The sequence below is a fragment of the Megalopta genalis genome, chromosome 15, assembly GCF_051020955.1.
Source record: "Megalopta genalis isolate 19385.01 chromosome 15, iyMegGena1_principal, whole genome shotgun sequence".
NCBI classification, from domain to species: Eukaryota; Metazoa; Arthropoda; class Insecta; order Hymenoptera; family Halictidae; genus Megalopta; species Megalopta genalis.
The window spans coordinates 4812068-4828874 of record NC_135027.1 but is presented as its reverse complement, the minus strand read 5'-3'; the positions used below and the strand labels follow the sequence as shown (position 1 = coordinate 4828874).

The window sequence follows — 16807 nt, the reverse complement described above, 5'->3', positions numbered from 1 at the left end:
GTTATCACAATGTCAAATATTGGACGCGACATCAAATGGCAAAATTGTGTGTCCTTTTATAAGGAATATCACCGTACGTTTAAATGATACGTTAAAAAATATCATTTTGACAGTTTATATCCTAATATAAAATACGGATAAATTGAAATTTTTATTTTTACATTATGAACAAAATTATTATAATTTTAATTTTCTGGTATTTTCTGCAAACGAATGCCAAATATAATTAAATACATTCCCCCATTTTATGGCATTAATTAAAGCTTTATAATATAGAAAAAGACCTTGTAAAATCATAAACTGTAATGCCAAAAACATTTGACTTCTATACAATTACGTAGTCGAAGATCATTAAACAACAATAAAGCACATATTATAGTATAAAACAGTGTTCTATCTTATTCTCCCGAAATACAACACGAATAATCACGAATATGGACGAATACAAACGATAATCGTAATTCCATAAATCAAAGAATCATTTTCTCTACGAATTGAGCGTAGATGTTCGTAATTATGAATTACAACGCCCCCGGTGTGATATTAGGGAAAAAATTATTCATACAGTACAAAATTATTTTTATTGATTCAAATATAATTCCAAACCAATGTTATCAATTTTGCATTCGAAGTCTCAGTTTCTCAACATCTATTTTAGAATCATTGTTGTACAAAAATAAAGTAAATGAACTTATTATTGTAAGCTTACAAATACGTTCCTAGAAATGTTATGTTAGTTAATTAATCATTATAACCATGTTTTTTTCTCGGGTTTATCGTCGTATAAAGTATTTTATTATTTGGGATGAAGATGAATATTTCGTTTACTTGTATTTTATTAGTTAGTTTGAGTTTTTTGATACATTTCGGAAGATTAGTCTACAATTTGAGTCTGTATTTGTTGCGGTGAGTATTTTAATTCGGACAAATTCAAATAAGGTGATCTATTGTAGTCAGTAAGTTGCATCATTCACGCAGTATAGCTGATAGGAAAGTGTGAGTGGGGAAATATTTCCGTGACCTTAATGGAAAATGATAGAGTTATGTGGTTCCTTTTGAAAAGAATGATTCGGTGATGCGTTATAGACTAGTGATAGGGAGTATTACTTTACTGTTTCAGTTTCTTCAAAGCGTCCATTAAAATTTGTACTTCTTGATTCACGTTGTGAATAAGATCTTCGATTTGGTGCTTGCTGTCAATTATATGGATACTTTGAGTGTATGGATCGTATCTTGCTCCAAATTTTCTTGGAATACTCTCAGCGAATTTACTGTAATTACAAAAACAATAAATAATCAGCACACCTAAATATTTCAATCTTTTCTATTAAGTATTTTAAATTTTTAAGACTGAACTGTGTCCAAGAGGAGCTCGATAATTTTCTCCGAAATAATAATTTTACAAAAACTTGTTACGTCATAGTAATCTAAATAATTTGATAGATTATAGATGACGTTATTGTAGTTCGTGAATAATTTCTTAAAAATTCGTCTAAGTGATGATAATTCTATAAGACTCCCATTAGACACTGTCCAACAGAAATTTTGCATTTTGATATTAAGGAGTTGATTTTTATAGATTTTAATGAGCTAAATCGGTTAAAGTTTTTGAACCTTGATTTTTAAAATATGCCCCTTTTCAAAATTCGACTTCTCAGAAGCTAACGGTGATCAGGAAAGACGTCTTCCGGAGTTGTGATTACTAGACTGTGGATTTTTATGCAAAGTAAAAATTTTCTACTTCAATTGCAAAAAAAAACAAATAAATTGGAAAGAATGTACCAGTAGTCTTAAACTCTTTTGTTCTCCTCCTCCCCTGCTTCGTGTTTCACCTATTTGATTTCTTTATGAATGCATAAAATCCGCAACCCAGTAATTACTTTTTCAACACCTGCAAGACTCGCCTATTTGTTATTATATTGCAAAGAAAAATTACATTGCACCGACTTGGACAGTGTAATTGATCGAGAAAGTAACACGACATTGTTTGGGCACCCTGTACGCATAACTGGAAAGCAAGCATATTATTTTTCATAAGTGCATTTCAGATACATTACATCATTTTTTGTTTTGCATCTTCGAAGTCCTCGGCAACGAAATAGACGGGTTGATATTCTGTTATCGGGTACTTCTGCAACGATGTCTTCGCCGGTTCGAAAGGCCGCAATTCTGCTTTACCACTCAAACAATACTCCAACTCGCCAAAAGAGGAAAGCAAGCCAGCGCCGTACGCCTTTAACTCGCCGTTTTGTTGACAGATACCGTACTCCACAGTGAACCAAAAACACTAATGCATTACCAATTAATTTAACATTCTCATTATGGCAATAGACAATGACAATAATACAATAACGTCGAAGGATGCGAATTACCGTGGAAAGTTTCTCAATGTACTCGTCGGGAGCTCCGAGGGATGCCAAACCGACAACTTGGCAAAACTGCGCGAATGAAGGATCAGCGAATAAGGGTACGTGACCCAATACTTCATGGCAGATATCAGGTTCAGGTGTGTACAATGGTTTACTTCTGTGCCGAATGTATTGCGTGCAGTGAAATACCCTGAAAGCCAAACCGGCCAGAAAGTCTCGGGAAGACAGCAAGCCAGCGACAGGACGAAGGCTGAAACCAGTACAATCTGCAAAGAATTTAAAAAATGTAATAAAAATGTTATCTATTTAGCGATTAATCCATTTGTATCCGCGCGCGATGATTTTCAACTATAACCAATTAATTAACTACTTTAAACACATCTTAAGCGGATGTTTTCTTGCCAAATGCTCACCATGTAGCGATAGTTAGATATTTGGCAAGAAATATTCAATAATTTTTTAATAATAAAATATTTATAAAAACAGAATCCGCAGGAATGTACATAATATAACGTCTATCAATATAGACGATGCGTAATAATTACTCCCTCTAATTCGTAGAAAACGGGTTTTGTTGGCTCCCGCGTTTTGATAATAATAAGCACGAAACGCGTTTAGGCGTTTCCCGCTTAAGATGTGTTAAAATTAGTTACTAAATTTGTTAACTATTAGTTATCATCACGCCCCCAGTATCACAACAAAGTCATGAACAAGGGTACATCGTGCGGACTATTCCGTGGATTGGGGATAGTTCACAATCATCGCGCATACAAATGATTTGCAAAAATCGTAATTTCTCACAGTAATATAGGACGTTATTAACTTAATAGAGATTGAAGTTCGCAGTACTCATATGTATGTATATTGTTGAACGAAAGTAATATTAAACCAACTATTATTACAACAATAACTATTGAACTCTGAGAATTTTTAATAATCGCTTGAACATGCGATACCTTTCAGAAAGGTTGATATATCATCCAACTGAGGGATATTGTCTTCTCTGTAGCCGCAATTTTCGATAAGCAAAGGAAAGACGTAGTTGTGCTCTTTGCAGGCGTATTTTGGATATAGTTTTGTTAAGTTTCTAAAAACTACACCCCACGTTCCAACTTCTTCCTTGGTGTACTCCACTCTGGGAATGGGCTGGCCACTGCAACATTAATTAAATCAATGAAAATAATTACGAACCAATTTAATAAATGAATTATTCTTTACTAGAATATCCGAATACAGTAATTTCTCCTTAATTCGCGCTCAAATTACGCAGAAAAAAGTATCTCCGCTTCCTAAATTGTCCATTTTTGTGTGTAATCTGAGCGCGAGTTAGGGAGAAATTACTGTACTTTAAATTCTTGAGAAGACTTTACACAAGCCATACACATATTATGTATAAAGGCATTGCAATGTGATTCTACCTTCGGATTCGTGACTATTTAACCCTTCTACGGTATTCCAGATCTAAATAATCCAGACCGTTTATTAAGTTTGTTTTAATTATCACCTGTACTTAACACAATTACTTCTAGAAGTGTGAGTGACTAGAGTATCGTAGTAGTAGGAAGATAGTTTCTCTTGATTGGCATAGGAAACCTTATGTTAGGTCGATAGTGAGAACAACATGGCTTCTCTCTACATTCAGGGTAACCTAATCAAGATACGGTTTCCTTAAATAATACGGTAATCATCCTCGTCAAGTACAAAATTTACATACACATTTTGTTTCATTCGAAGTATCCTAAGTTTTCTTAACAAAATAAGATAACTTATCGTCTGCATAAGAATAAGAAGAGAATTCTCTACAAAGTTCTGCACTAAATGTTTTATTACGAAGTACGTATCAGTGAATAAGTATTACATGAATGCCATATGTAGTAACTTAAGTTTGTTTATCTTGTCTATGTGGTCACGTAATGTTTATTTCTAATTTGCTATTTCATGCCTCCGACTACAGTTCAACAAGATAAATGCACACTGCGAAATCAAATCCTTTGCTACATATTTTATAAGTGCAATATTTATTTTATTGCTCTGTAGCAAACGATTTATTGCAGAAGTTTATATAACTTTCTCTTCTCGTTTTTATATAAAGAATAAGCCCATGCAGTTTATCGGGAAAAACCTGAGTCACTATGCATACGATTCTGCATGCCACCATGCGAACGTAGGGTTTTTATGACTCTGTGTATATCTGTATTCATGCGCTGTTATTGCAATATTACATGCAATTCACCGACTAAACAACTTACAACCTTCGTTCTACACACTGCAAAAAAATTAAAATTGAAATTACCTTGAAGTGACTGGAACAACAAGGTTGAAATCATTTGAAAATGATTATTTACCGCTCTTTCAGTTACTTCTCAGCAAAATTATAGTAACGGGGTGGAAAAATAAATAATGTGGATGGAAAGATAAATCGAACTTTAAAGGAATGTATGTATGTACGTCTTATTCGATAAATATAAAGTTAATTATGCCCGAAAACAAACTAAAGACACAGCAATTGGTCACCCCACAGCAACCGGTTCCACTACCCTAGTTGAGGTAAAATACATAATTTAACAGTATAATTTAACACTTTAACTGCCGCATCACTCATATGTGTACAACGGAATTATTTATTATTAATTATTTGGAAATTCAGTTTTTCTAATTTTATTAAGATCTGCAAAACGTAAGAACGTTGAAAAAGTAATCGATTCCATGGAACGTAACTTTTCAAATTAAATTTGGTTAAATAAAATGCTTTAATATTATTAAATTGTTGACATTGCTGACGTGGCAGTTAAAGCGTTGTGGAAGTTTTATTTCGAGTTTTAGAGGCTTTTACAGCTGCGCGGAAATTGAGTGAAGAAAACTTTCGTTTTATTCAAGTTTTCAAGTCACCAAAGCTCAAGTTATGGATGTTCGATAGTTTCTAGAAAGTAAATGCATGAGTACAAAATCTTTGACAGTGTATGAAATAATACTGGAGTGTTAATTTACTGCACTAGAGTTCCACTTGAACAAGTTAACTTGTTCGTATTCCGATTTGCCAACGCGAGTAACAAAAACGTCTGAAAGTGAGTCGAGGCATGCTATTCGCAGCTGCCAGGCAATCACTGAAATCAGAGCTAAATTTTTTGCTAGTTAATAACGTTCAATATCAGTACATGAGCGTCCCTCAAAAATATGTGCAAACGGACTCCAGATAGGTCCTATAAAAATATGAAAAAAATTGAGAATGACTTAATAATTATCTCTTAACTCTGTTATCACAATTAATTCAAATAACAAAATATTCTTGTTGAAATATTGTTTTGTGTTTTTTTCGGGAATCTACAACAATTTTTTGTTTCGTAATTTTCGAAATGTGCAGATTATGTCGTGCGTTTAAATCATTATTTTTGTTAATGTATTCTACAATGTTCGTTTCAATAAATCAACATACATTATTCTAAATTTTGTTAAGTTAACTCATGTTTTTCTAATATCTCAAAAACTACTCGACTTTGGTAGAAACGTTTTTATTTTTAAACGAGAATCGTTATCAACAAACAATAAGTGTCTATTATTTCTGGCTATATTTTTTAAATAATTGTACTCGCAGGAAATAATTGCAAATTTTTGTCGTGGTAAAAATGTTGAATATTTGAATTCATAATTGTCCTATCGTACGGCAATAATTATACAAAGAGAAACAAACTATTTAGAGAGTGAAACAGTATACTTTACAAAATGCCTTAGTCGGCAATTTGCATATGTGTGTGTGTGAGCACGGCTTTAATAAGAAATTACAATAGTTGAGATAATTTAAAACATACTGTTTGTAATTGGCAGCTAAGTCAGCGAAGTATTTTCGTCTCTGTCTGTAAACCGGGTCCGTAAATCCAGGATGGTCACTGTCCAGTTCCTCGCCGCATGATAGAATTTGATTGGCAAACTTGTCCAGATCTCTGATTCTCTGTGGGAACCACGGGACTGTTCCCATGTTATCCTTGTGATTTCTATAAATAAAAAAGATGACCATGGTATATAAACAGTGCTGTATGTAATAAATCATGTTAATTATATTAATTAGTTTATAATCATAAAATTTACATTACAGGTTCTGTTAACTATTAAATTAAAGTTAATGTGTCAAAATGTACGTCACGACGTACAAGTATTTAAAATAATAATTTTGCGCCTGATTTTATCAAAAGATGTCGATTTGATATCTGCGTTCTAATAGTCTAATGAGCAAGATATAGTCACCTAGAAATGATCGAAAAGTAACTGCACTGTTCACGTAAGGTATCCACTACAGCGCCAAGATTTCCACCAGGTGCACACTCCACCATAAATTCATAGACCTCTGTATGGCGAAGAGAGCTTCTGGATTCAATGTGTAACAAATTGACTTCGTGTTCCTGGATGTGAAAGCAATCTAATTTCACACTTCTTTAATTTTGTATAATGCACGAAATAATATAACGTATGTAGACGAAGAATATCATTAAAATATTAGGAACTTATACGAAAAAGAGTGCAACGAATTTTTAAATAGATAACTATAGATAAAGAAATAGAAGAATAGAATAGATAAAGAAAAATTCTATCGATATATATATAATATCTAATGTAAATACCCCCATATTCTTCTAATACAGGATATGCACTCAAAATTACACTTTCCATAGATCATATTCATCTTCTTGCAAATCACATTAAATCATTTTGCAGGTTTCATTCATCATTTACCAAATCAAATTCTCCTTCTTGCTAATAAAATTCACCTTTCCACGTTAACAAAATTGGCCGTCTTTTATCTCAATTTTGAATATAATACGAATGTATATAATTATTTATAAATAATACTTTACAAATAATTAATCTTCATTAATCTTCAATAATTATTTGTGAAATGAAACTCAATTTTTATATTTCATAAGAACTTCATTACAAATAATTACAAATAAGTGGACTTAATTTACAAAACGATTTATTTATAATGCAAAAAACCTGCATTTTCTGTTCAGAAAAGAAATGCAAACACGCATTTGTTTCTTATTAGCTTTGCTTACAGGTGTTAAGAAACAAGAAACTGTGTCATTAGCAAAAATAATTTTGCAACAGCAACGTTGAAGCAACAAGAAGCAATATTTTACAAGAGTTCGATTGAGAAATATTGCTGTTCGACTTTTCGTGCCGTTCAACATCGACCCAAGCCGAAACAGAAGCCATCAACGCAGCAGCGTTAATCACTGCGCAGCTGTGCCGATTGGCAAAAGCCAACGTGCCTTAATAAATCGAAACATTCTTACACCAATCGATGTAGATGAAAGTTTTCCAAATGTATTGTATAACAGATACAAATTTCTAGAATACATTTTTTAAATTTCCAGTTTAGATCCAGAAAAATATGCTATAAACGATAACCATCAATATTTGTATTGCTAATTAAAAGTAATTACAGCTAATTGAGCTTATTTTACACGTCATCTAGTAAACGAATCTGTTTAACATTTCAAAGGACCTCAAATCACATTGGAACCATTTTGAAACAACTTTTCCTCCATAAGCGAGTGTTCGAATAATAATGAATACAACTGTGTCAATAGAAATTCTTGTAAACAATGCATAAATCAAAATTGTGAATTCTAATCTTAAATTCTAAATAAATTCTAATAAATTCTAATCTTCATACATTATCGTATAATAATTAGAATTCAGGAAAAATTTCCTTTGTCAATTAAAAGATTATTGATTGTGAAATGAAAATAAAAATGCAACTATATCTCATTAATTTACAAGTTTCGTTGTATTTTAAATATTGCATATATATGCCATAAATGCATAAAGATCCGCCGTCTAATCATTACTGACGTTCAAAATAAATTGGTATCTACATTTCGTTACTTTTGCAACTTTCTAGTTGTATTGTTTGTACTCACGGAGAACAATTGCAGATATCTTCCTAATGCGCCGACGGAATCCTCTTCTTTCGGAGAAAATATCAGGCAGGTACTTTTTGCAGAATCATTACCTTCTTTTATATAATTGCCGCCATGTATTAGTTTTGGCTTTGAAAAATAGAAAAGATTATTCCATTTATTATTTCTAGCAAATTTTAAGTTTATCATCAATTTGATTTTATTTCATAGCCGAATCCAATCGTATCCTCTAGAATTCTTGGTCTACTTCATGTTTTGAAATCTTTCAATAAAAAGTGATATTAATTGAACATAATGATAATATTACTTTAATTAATATCTGTCTTGTGAATCGCTTGGAAATCCTTTAGTTATAGTGTGTCAAGCGCGCCAGAGAATAAGCTATTAGATCTCAAACTATTGAAGATATACCAAAAAACTGTTCGCATAATAGTTTAACTCAGTTTTAACTGTGGTTCAAAATAGTTCTGGAACTTATCACATGTGTTTATTAGTACTATTCTTCGAAAAAAGTTCTCTCAACAAATTATGGTTCGATTAGAATAAAATTTAAAAATGACAGTTTTTCTGTGACGGAGGCAGATATTTTATTAATTAACATAAAAAAGTTTTCAAACGTTATGATAAGTGCCAAATATTATTCAATGAATAACAACAATATTCAACGATAATTCCGATTAAAAACCAAGAAACAATAATATTGCTAAATAAATCGAGTACATGATATTTTGGGTTTTTATTTATTTTCTAGAAACTTCATCGTAAATGTTCTTAAAGAATTTGTTCCCATGGAACTCTGAATATACGAATTCTATAATAGTTGTTCTACGAGTGCATTTATGGAGAAAATTAGCAACGGAAAAACTTCTTTCATAAAAGTTTCGTGGGAACAGATATTTGAGTACAGGTACGAGCAAAATTTTTTTTCAAACGGAAAGTACCTATTTATTTGTGTTTTTCATTCTTTTTTTTACAACGGAGTACTTTTACCAAAAAAGTAAGAAAAATTCTGTATATTTTCTTCAATAATTATTACGTGTCAGATTCTTTCCAGAAGTTTAATTTAATAGAGGACGCGAAAACCCGTTAATCTGATTATGTATTCCCCATAAATTTCCTTCTCGATTAGAAAGTAGCAGCTCCAGACAGAACGTTTTTTTTTTCTTCTTGATAAACCATCAATTGGCGCATCAGTTGTCTAATTTTTGATCTTTGATTATAAAATTTATTAAAACTGCCACATTCGTCGAAAGAGTTAATTATTTAAATTGATGTTAGTCTGTTTGAATACGTATGGGAACAATTTTTCGAACTTCGGTGCGAAAGCAACTTAAACACCAATAAAGAAACTAATTAAATATGAATTTAAATTAAACTAACGTAGTACACTTTTTCATTTGACAAAAGATTGCGAAAGTTCGGTAGAAAGTCCTTACGTCCCACATTAGAAACGTAGACATGTTATACGAAGTTACACAGAGATCGGCGAAGACGCGCTGAAATCTCACTCAAACTTACTAACGGTGAGACAGATTTATAGGAACTACTTTCCGTTAACACGTAACGCGTCTGTTTTATACAAACCAAATAGCCCCCTCCTTCATTCACAGTTTGCTACATTTTTGCAGTGTTTTCCCCATGTAAATTTTACGACATCGTATGAACATTCGGCGCAGAAAACCCCCGATCTATCGCATCATTCGTCCGTTTTTCCTTATGAAAATGTTAATAAATACATTAATAAAAAGTATCTCGTAAAAACGCGAAACGTAATTTCCGTAGATTTTGCATCATGCTAAAGACAACATCGGGACTGTCTGGATGTCAAGGTCGATTTCACTGAACAAAAGTGATTTTGGTTTGGCTACCAGTGAATGTAAAGCAGTGTATTGGGTCAACTTGTTCGACTGAATTTAAGAAAAACATTTTATTGATCGTATTGATAAATCAACATTATACAAACACAATTCTATGTATAACACCATTATATGATTACTTTGTATACATTATATTGTTAAAAGCGGTGCACCTAAACTAGCCAACTTAAATATTTCCTCCAACGGTGATGTTACACGAAATGTGTCGTATGGAGTTAAGCGTGACGAATACGAAACAAAGACACGAACACAGTGCAAAAAGTAGCTTTCTTCGAGGTCACTTTTTTTCCAGAGTTTTCAAGGTCATCAATGTGATTCATGTGCGAACGTTTTGTACTGGATTGTGTGGCTAACGTTAGGATATAGCAAACACATAGGAATATTGTTTATCATTACACTTCATCGTTAGGGGGCATCATCGAAAGGGTATACATTAATTTTTATCGTAGTTTTTTATTGTATACGTATATATTAACCCTTAAATGCATGATTTTTTGTTTTGAACTTTAAAAAATCGTTTTTTATAGGAATGTAGTCATAGGTTACGTAAAAAATAAATCAAAAAATCTAGGTCATAATATTGAGTATTCATTTTGAAAAAAAGTTGTATGTAGACTTTTGGCAACAATATGCGTTTATTACTAAAATTATTGTAGACGTAAACAAATGGTCATGTATTTATATTATCTATTAAATAAAATTTTCAAATGCAACATCAAACATTCATAGCTTACCTGACAACAGATGAGAAGTAATTTTTTTTTCAATTAGATAAATCACTCCTTCATAGGAAACTCGAAAAAAGAAAATATCTCTCCAAGTAACGCGTTGAAGGTTATCACCCACCACATTCAAATGTTAAAAACCGTATAACTTACTCGCCAAAAGTAATGTCAAGTCTTTTATTTCACACATAGTCTATTGTCTATTGTAATCAACGTGTGTTCGGAAACGCACATACTCAGGTTTTTGAATAAAATTAAGTGGAACTGGAATGTAGACAATTGGCAACAATATACATTTAAGGGTTAAATTATAAACACGTATATATTCATGTGTCCCTTGCGGACACATGCTTATAAACAGTATTTCTTTGAAGTCATAATAGTATTTTCAAATTAGATTAAATACAATTTTAATTATCATTACGGCTAGTATTTTATCGATTTACGCTTCGCTTTAAAGACTGCTGCACACCCTCTAGAAGTATAAATTTTATTAAACGAGTACACCGATCGATTGGAGTCGAGTTGTATGCATCTTCTATTATACTTTGTATAATTCGTCTATATTTTCTATATATTGTATAATTCGTCTATATTTTCTGTATTTTCTATACATTCGTCTATATTTTCTGGTTTTTGTCTTTTATTTTCTTGTCTGTGTCGATCCAGAGCATCTCAATTGGATTTAAATCCGGACTTTGTGCTGGTCACTTTTTCCTCATACAGTAACTGTACGAGGATTTTTGCAGTGTGTTTTGGATCATCGTCGGCTCAATAAATCCAACCCGATGGTAATTTTTCTTTAGCAAATGGTAACAAGATGTTTTTGACAATGTTCAAATAAATAAAACGGACTGTTGTTCCTACAATATCCAAACGATTTTTGCTTTCGTCCATACATATGATTTTAGATCACTATTCCTCTATTATTATTATTATTTAATGAAGCATTTTTTAATTTATGTTAATATGACATTTTTTTTATTTTCGCTCGTAAAACATGCTACTACCGTTTAGTCGAAAAAACCTGAGCCAATCCTGTATATGTATAAATTACCAAGATCTTCAGAATGTATTGTTTAATTTTTCGTTATAAGCTCAGATAAAGAGAAAACACTAACTTTTTCATTTTTTTTTTTTGTTATTCCAATCAATTGTAATTTTTGCAAAAACGTTTTCACTCATTGTCCAATGAACTCTATTCAGTCTAATTAATAAATTCAAATCGTTTGGACCTATCCTAAAAACATTATTGCATTTTAAAAAGTGTTCGAATATTATCCTTGCTCACTGTAGTTGTGAAAAACAAAGAATATTGAGTGCTCTTTGTTATGTAAATTTGACGATCGTTAATAAGTAGTTGATAACTAGCGATTGTTTTTATTAGTAATAGTAATCGTTAACAAACTGTTACTTGAATAAAATTTTAACGCTAAATCTACAAAGCTTTGAAATAAACTACATACCGTGTGTTACTTTGTAAGAATGACACAGCTGAATTTCTTTACTCTCCGCCATTTCTGTTATAACGTATGCATGAATTAATCTATTTAATCATTTCCTGTAGAAGAGTTTTTATAATCGCAAGAATTTTAAATGAAAATGTGGAACCTTTATTTTAACCGAGTACAGAAAAAATATCCTGGTATCTCATGAGATAGCCGATTAGCGGGCTATGTCATGAGACAATCAAGTAGCCAAGTATCTTATAAATAACGTCTCTTATAACTGGCTACACAAGTGCTGCTACTACTTTAACATTAATTATTCATTTCTTTTATTTATAATTAAAGTCTTTCAACTTGGTAATTTCAAACAAATCTACTCATGTAGAACTAATACTAATAATATATATGTATAATGCGTTTATACATTTACGGGCAAAAATGAAGAAACTTTATAATATCATCATCACTTCAGCAAAAATTTGATATTTTAAAAAATTTACATCGTCTGATCCAACATTGAAAAGAATTTTACATGTTTGCAACAAATGATGTGCTTTATTCAAGTGTAGTATATAACACATAAAATAATGTTTAAGAACAATAAAATTTATAAATTGTTTGATCTTGCAAATTATGTGTACATACATATAACTTGCATTGGTATTTTTATGTAGGAAAACTCACGCCAGTTCAAACTTTGAAAAATAATTGTTATACACGGACATCAAATCTGTAGTTTTTACAAGTAAATACGATTATGTCATAGTTTATGCATGTTATCGATTTTGTCTACATTCAAGAGCGTGATTACTATTACGCAGTGATTACGTAATAGTCACGGCAAAATGTTATCTACTAAAGATTTACAGTAATCGCCATCTCTATAAAACTCCGATGTATATTATTTACATATAAATTAAGAATATCTTCTTATGAATGAATTGAGAATTGCTTTTTACCTATATCTGAATTTTCGCGTTTAAGCTCTATTTTATGGTTTTCTTTTCCGTTCATAAAATCGATGTATCTCCTAATATGATAACATATTTGCTTAACATTACTGTTCTACGTAAAAAATTAATTAAACATGTCATAATTTACATAGCTGTAATCTACTTGAAGTGTTCGATGCTACAAACTGCGTGTTAATTTGCGATAACCAACACTACAGTTATTTGTAGTATCACATGCAATAGTTTATAATTATCACATTTTTTTCGAGGTGCGTGCTAGCTTTGAGCCTTCATCACTCAATATCCTAATAATAAATTTATCGTTCAAGATTGAAGTGAAAGGGGTTCTACGCAAATAATCTGTTTAATAACCAGAAACTACTAGATAAGAATATTGAAAAAATACCTGTTCGAATAATACTACCGTCTGAGAAATAAACCAAGATCAAGAGAAGACCATTGACGTTTCTAACTCTTTTATTAACATATTGAAACGTTAACAATGCAATTACTAAGGTAATCCCGCTGTGAACATTTTCGTGAAAATTGTTATAAGTCTCGCCTCACCATATCAAGCAATGAAATATTCGAAACGTCCTCCTTCATGGTTTCCGTCTTTGGTTTTGCGTACATTTCACAAGGTTAACGATGTAATATGTGAGACGGTGTAACGTGATCGAAACTGTAACGACTTTCACAAGCTGAGCGTCTTAATGTAACTGATTTCTGCAGTGCCGCGTTAGTTAGTTTTAATGAGATACCGCCTGTGGCCTTTAAAAAAAATGTCCCTGCCAATAACTGCAAAGAAGTATGTATTCATCGTTGCTTGCACAATCTGTTAGTTGTTTTCTTGTAGATAATATACATATGGATATGTCGAGAGCTGAGTTTTAATTCATTACGAACTTTTAAGGCGTGTCGATGCTAATATCTTCTCGAGTCGACCATATTGTGTAGAGACAAACATTATCGTTCACTTTCAAATGTATAAGACGAATGAAATTTTTATACGTTATACTTATACATTATAGCTATACATTATAATTAAACATTATAGTCATACATTATATTTATATATTAGTATTTTTACGTTATATTTGTACGCTGTACTTATACATTATACTTATCTGTTATGCTGATACAATGTACTTATAAATTATACTTATAGATTGTACTTATGTACTTCAGACTTGCATCATAGGAACAAAGTGGACGACCTTCTTTTGAGGAACAGACAATAGCTTGAATTTTACATAAAGAAGTTTTTCATCGTTGTGCTTAATCTGTAGAACGCGCACAAAGTAGCAAACATCTATTAATATTCCAGCAAGACATCGTTGGTACTGAATGTGATGGCTTTTCATCGTAATTTATTCAGCTGAAATATGTTGGTAAAACTTACTTAATCAGGGACCACGACGTATGATAGTAAATATGCTTACTTACTAAATTACGAGCCAGAAGCAAGAATGAAAAAGAGACTTTTTAAAAATGTAACTTCTTCGATTGAGAAGGTAAAAGTTGTAACGAGTGTGAATAAAAAGTGAATTTCTATTTATCCAATATGCGGAGAATATTTTTCGTGAACCTATAATGAGGAAATCTTCATTAATAAATATGTCTTTTAACTGTTTTTCAGATGAGAATTTGTTCTAGTACCAAGTTCTTCCTCGAAGAACTAGATTACGCATCAAGAACTTAAATAATCGGAAAAATGAATAATATATCTGGATCATTTGTTGTATATATCATCAGATTATATGCTTTGCAACTTCTCTAATAGAAGAACTAACAAATATAACGGAAAATAATAAAATTATAAAAGCAGTAAAACGACATACCTAAAATAAATATACATTAATCTTAAGTTATTCATGTGACTTGCGTCTATTAATTTCATTATTCTTAAACCATCGTATTTGCTTGTAACATTTGTGAAACCTTGTGTATAATGTAATTTATTTAAAAATATCTACATCGCTTATGGGTGTATCTATGGGTCATTCCATATTTCATAATATTTTACGCATTGTAAAGATAAAGTAGATTAAATGTATTTTTAAGAAATAGATTCTACTAAAAGTCATTATCATTTGCTTACACATAAGTACGCTTCTGTACAGATATAATCTCGAAATAAAATTGACTGGCTACAATTGAAAAATAAAAAATGTTATCGATTCGACAAATTAATCGTTCATAACGAAATTGAAACAGTAAAATTTGTAACGTAACAAATATTACATTCTTTGCGTAGAACTACGGCAGATTGAACTTTAAAATAGATATATTATATTTTTGATATATGCGAACAAGTCAAGATTATTTAAATATTTTTCATATACTAATATATTCTTCGGCATCTCTTCTGATCGCGAAAGTTTTCCTATTAGATAGCGGTTATCCGCGAAAGCGATTTCTTTCAGCATCACTTCCATTTGCCGTTTTCCAACGCAATTACGAAAATTCTACCGACGCAATCGCAGACGAACAGCTGTTTATCGTGTATCAACGCAAATGTACAGCCAAGTAACTTGATTGGACGACGTAAAACCGACCTCTTATCAACGGATGACCCTTACATCGCTTCTTCGTCAACGATAGGTCCAGCGAATGTTATTAACGTTACTGTCGTAATAACTTGATGATGTCTGTAATCGTATACCAATAATACGATTATAATACAAGCGCAATAATTTCTTTGAGAACGAAACAGTGCGTACTCAGTAATACGTATCATCCGTCAAGTGGTGTATATTGGGATCTTTCTTTCATCCGAATTAATTGGAATAATCAACAGCAATCCGTGGTTCCATAACGACAGGTGATGAAAACGGTTGTTAGTATACTTTTGGAGATGTAGCGATGACTCACCGTTTGGTAAGTACCTGACAACCCTTTAGTTTCGTTAGTTAATAAAGAAAATACCGTAATATTCGAGATGTGATCAAAATGTTGCCGGAATTTCTTAAATTTCACACGCTGTTTGCATCCAAGTGAGTCCATCTTTTCTGACATTGGCACAATATGCATGATTAGCTCGGCGATTTCCTAATTGCAAAAGTGACGGAACAAAGAACTTGCATGAAATTCTGCGTCAACAATGGAATCAAATGCGGCAAAGTGTGCAAAGTGTTAGGAAGGACATTTGGCGAGTCTGTCGTGAAAAAATTAAGCGTTTATGACTGCTAGAAATATTTTAAAGATGTCGGAAGAACGTCGAATATGACAAGCATGAGGGACTGCCTAGTAGAAAATATACTGGAAGACATGGATAGAATTCAGAAAATTATTCTCTTTGATTGTCGAATTAAGTAAGGAGGTTTCAGAAAAAGTTGGTATATAAACGGATGACAGTGAAAGTCCCAAAAATTCCACGTTTCGCTACTCATTCATGAATTTTTGGCAAAAACCAAAGCGATGATGGTGCCACAGTCGTCACATTTGCCTGATTTGTCCCCCTGCCACTTTTTATGTTTCTCAAGATGAAGAAAGAACTATGAAAGGACAACGTGTT

The 16807-nt window shown here is 31.8% G+C and overlaps 1 protein-coding gene and 2 long non-coding RNA genes across 4 annotated transcripts; 2 read left to right on the top strand and 1 right to left on the bottom strand.

The window, feature by feature from the left end:
* Positions 1 to 562: 562 nt before the first annotated feature.
* Positions 563 to 13998, bottom strand: Hn (phenylalanine hydroxylase). Of its 2 annotated transcripts, none has more exons than XM_033471765.2 (8): positions 13858 to 13998; positions 8288 to 8416; positions 6609 to 6763; positions 6176 to 6358; positions 3326 to 3522; positions 2373 to 2635; positions 2058 to 2287; positions 563 to 1271 (listed from the first exon to the last, which is right to left on the bottom strand). In XM_033471765.2, exons 1-8 carry the CDS (start codon positions 13921 to 13923, stop codon positions 1109 to 1111), a joined length of 1386 nt encoding a protein of 461 aa, XP_033327656.1. In that variant the 5' UTR covers positions 13924 to 13998; the 3' UTR covers positions 563 to 1108. The 2 variants fall into 2 exon arrangements, with proteins under 2 accessions (XP_033327656.1, XP_033327657.1); XM_033471766.2 differs by lacking the exon at positions 13858 to 13998 and adding an exon at positions 9724 to 9844.
* LOC143260607 (uncharacterized) lies at positions 6268 to 6615 on the top strand. The gene is made up of 2 exons (XR_013034895.1): positions 6268 to 6398; positions 6460 to 6615. It is a non-coding gene; the product is annotated as an uncharacterized LOC143260607 (long non-coding RNA).
* A 167-nt stretch (positions 13999 to 14165) lies between the features above and the next one.
* On the top strand, positions 14166 to 15161 carry LOC143260606 (uncharacterized). The gene is made up of 2 exons (XR_013034894.1): positions 14166 to 14804; positions 14930 to 15161. It is a non-coding gene; the product is annotated as an uncharacterized LOC143260606 (long non-coding RNA).
* Positions 15162 to 16807: the final 1646 nt, after the last annotated feature.

Excerpts from the sequence above, each read along its gene's own strand:
- Hn (XM_033471765.2), bottom strand. The coding sequence starts at position 13,923 with ATGTACGCAAAACCAAAGACGGAAACCATGAAGGAGGACGTTTCGAAT. Across the intron at positions 2,636-3,325 it reads TATATCAACCTTTCTGAAAG|ATTGTACTGGTTTCAGCCTT; the intron begins GTATCGCATGTT and ends AATTCTTTGCAG. Across the intron at positions 1,272-2,057 it reads GATGCAAAACAAAAAATGAT|TAAATTCGCTGAGAGTATTC; the intron begins GTAATGTATCTG and ends TTGTAATTACAG.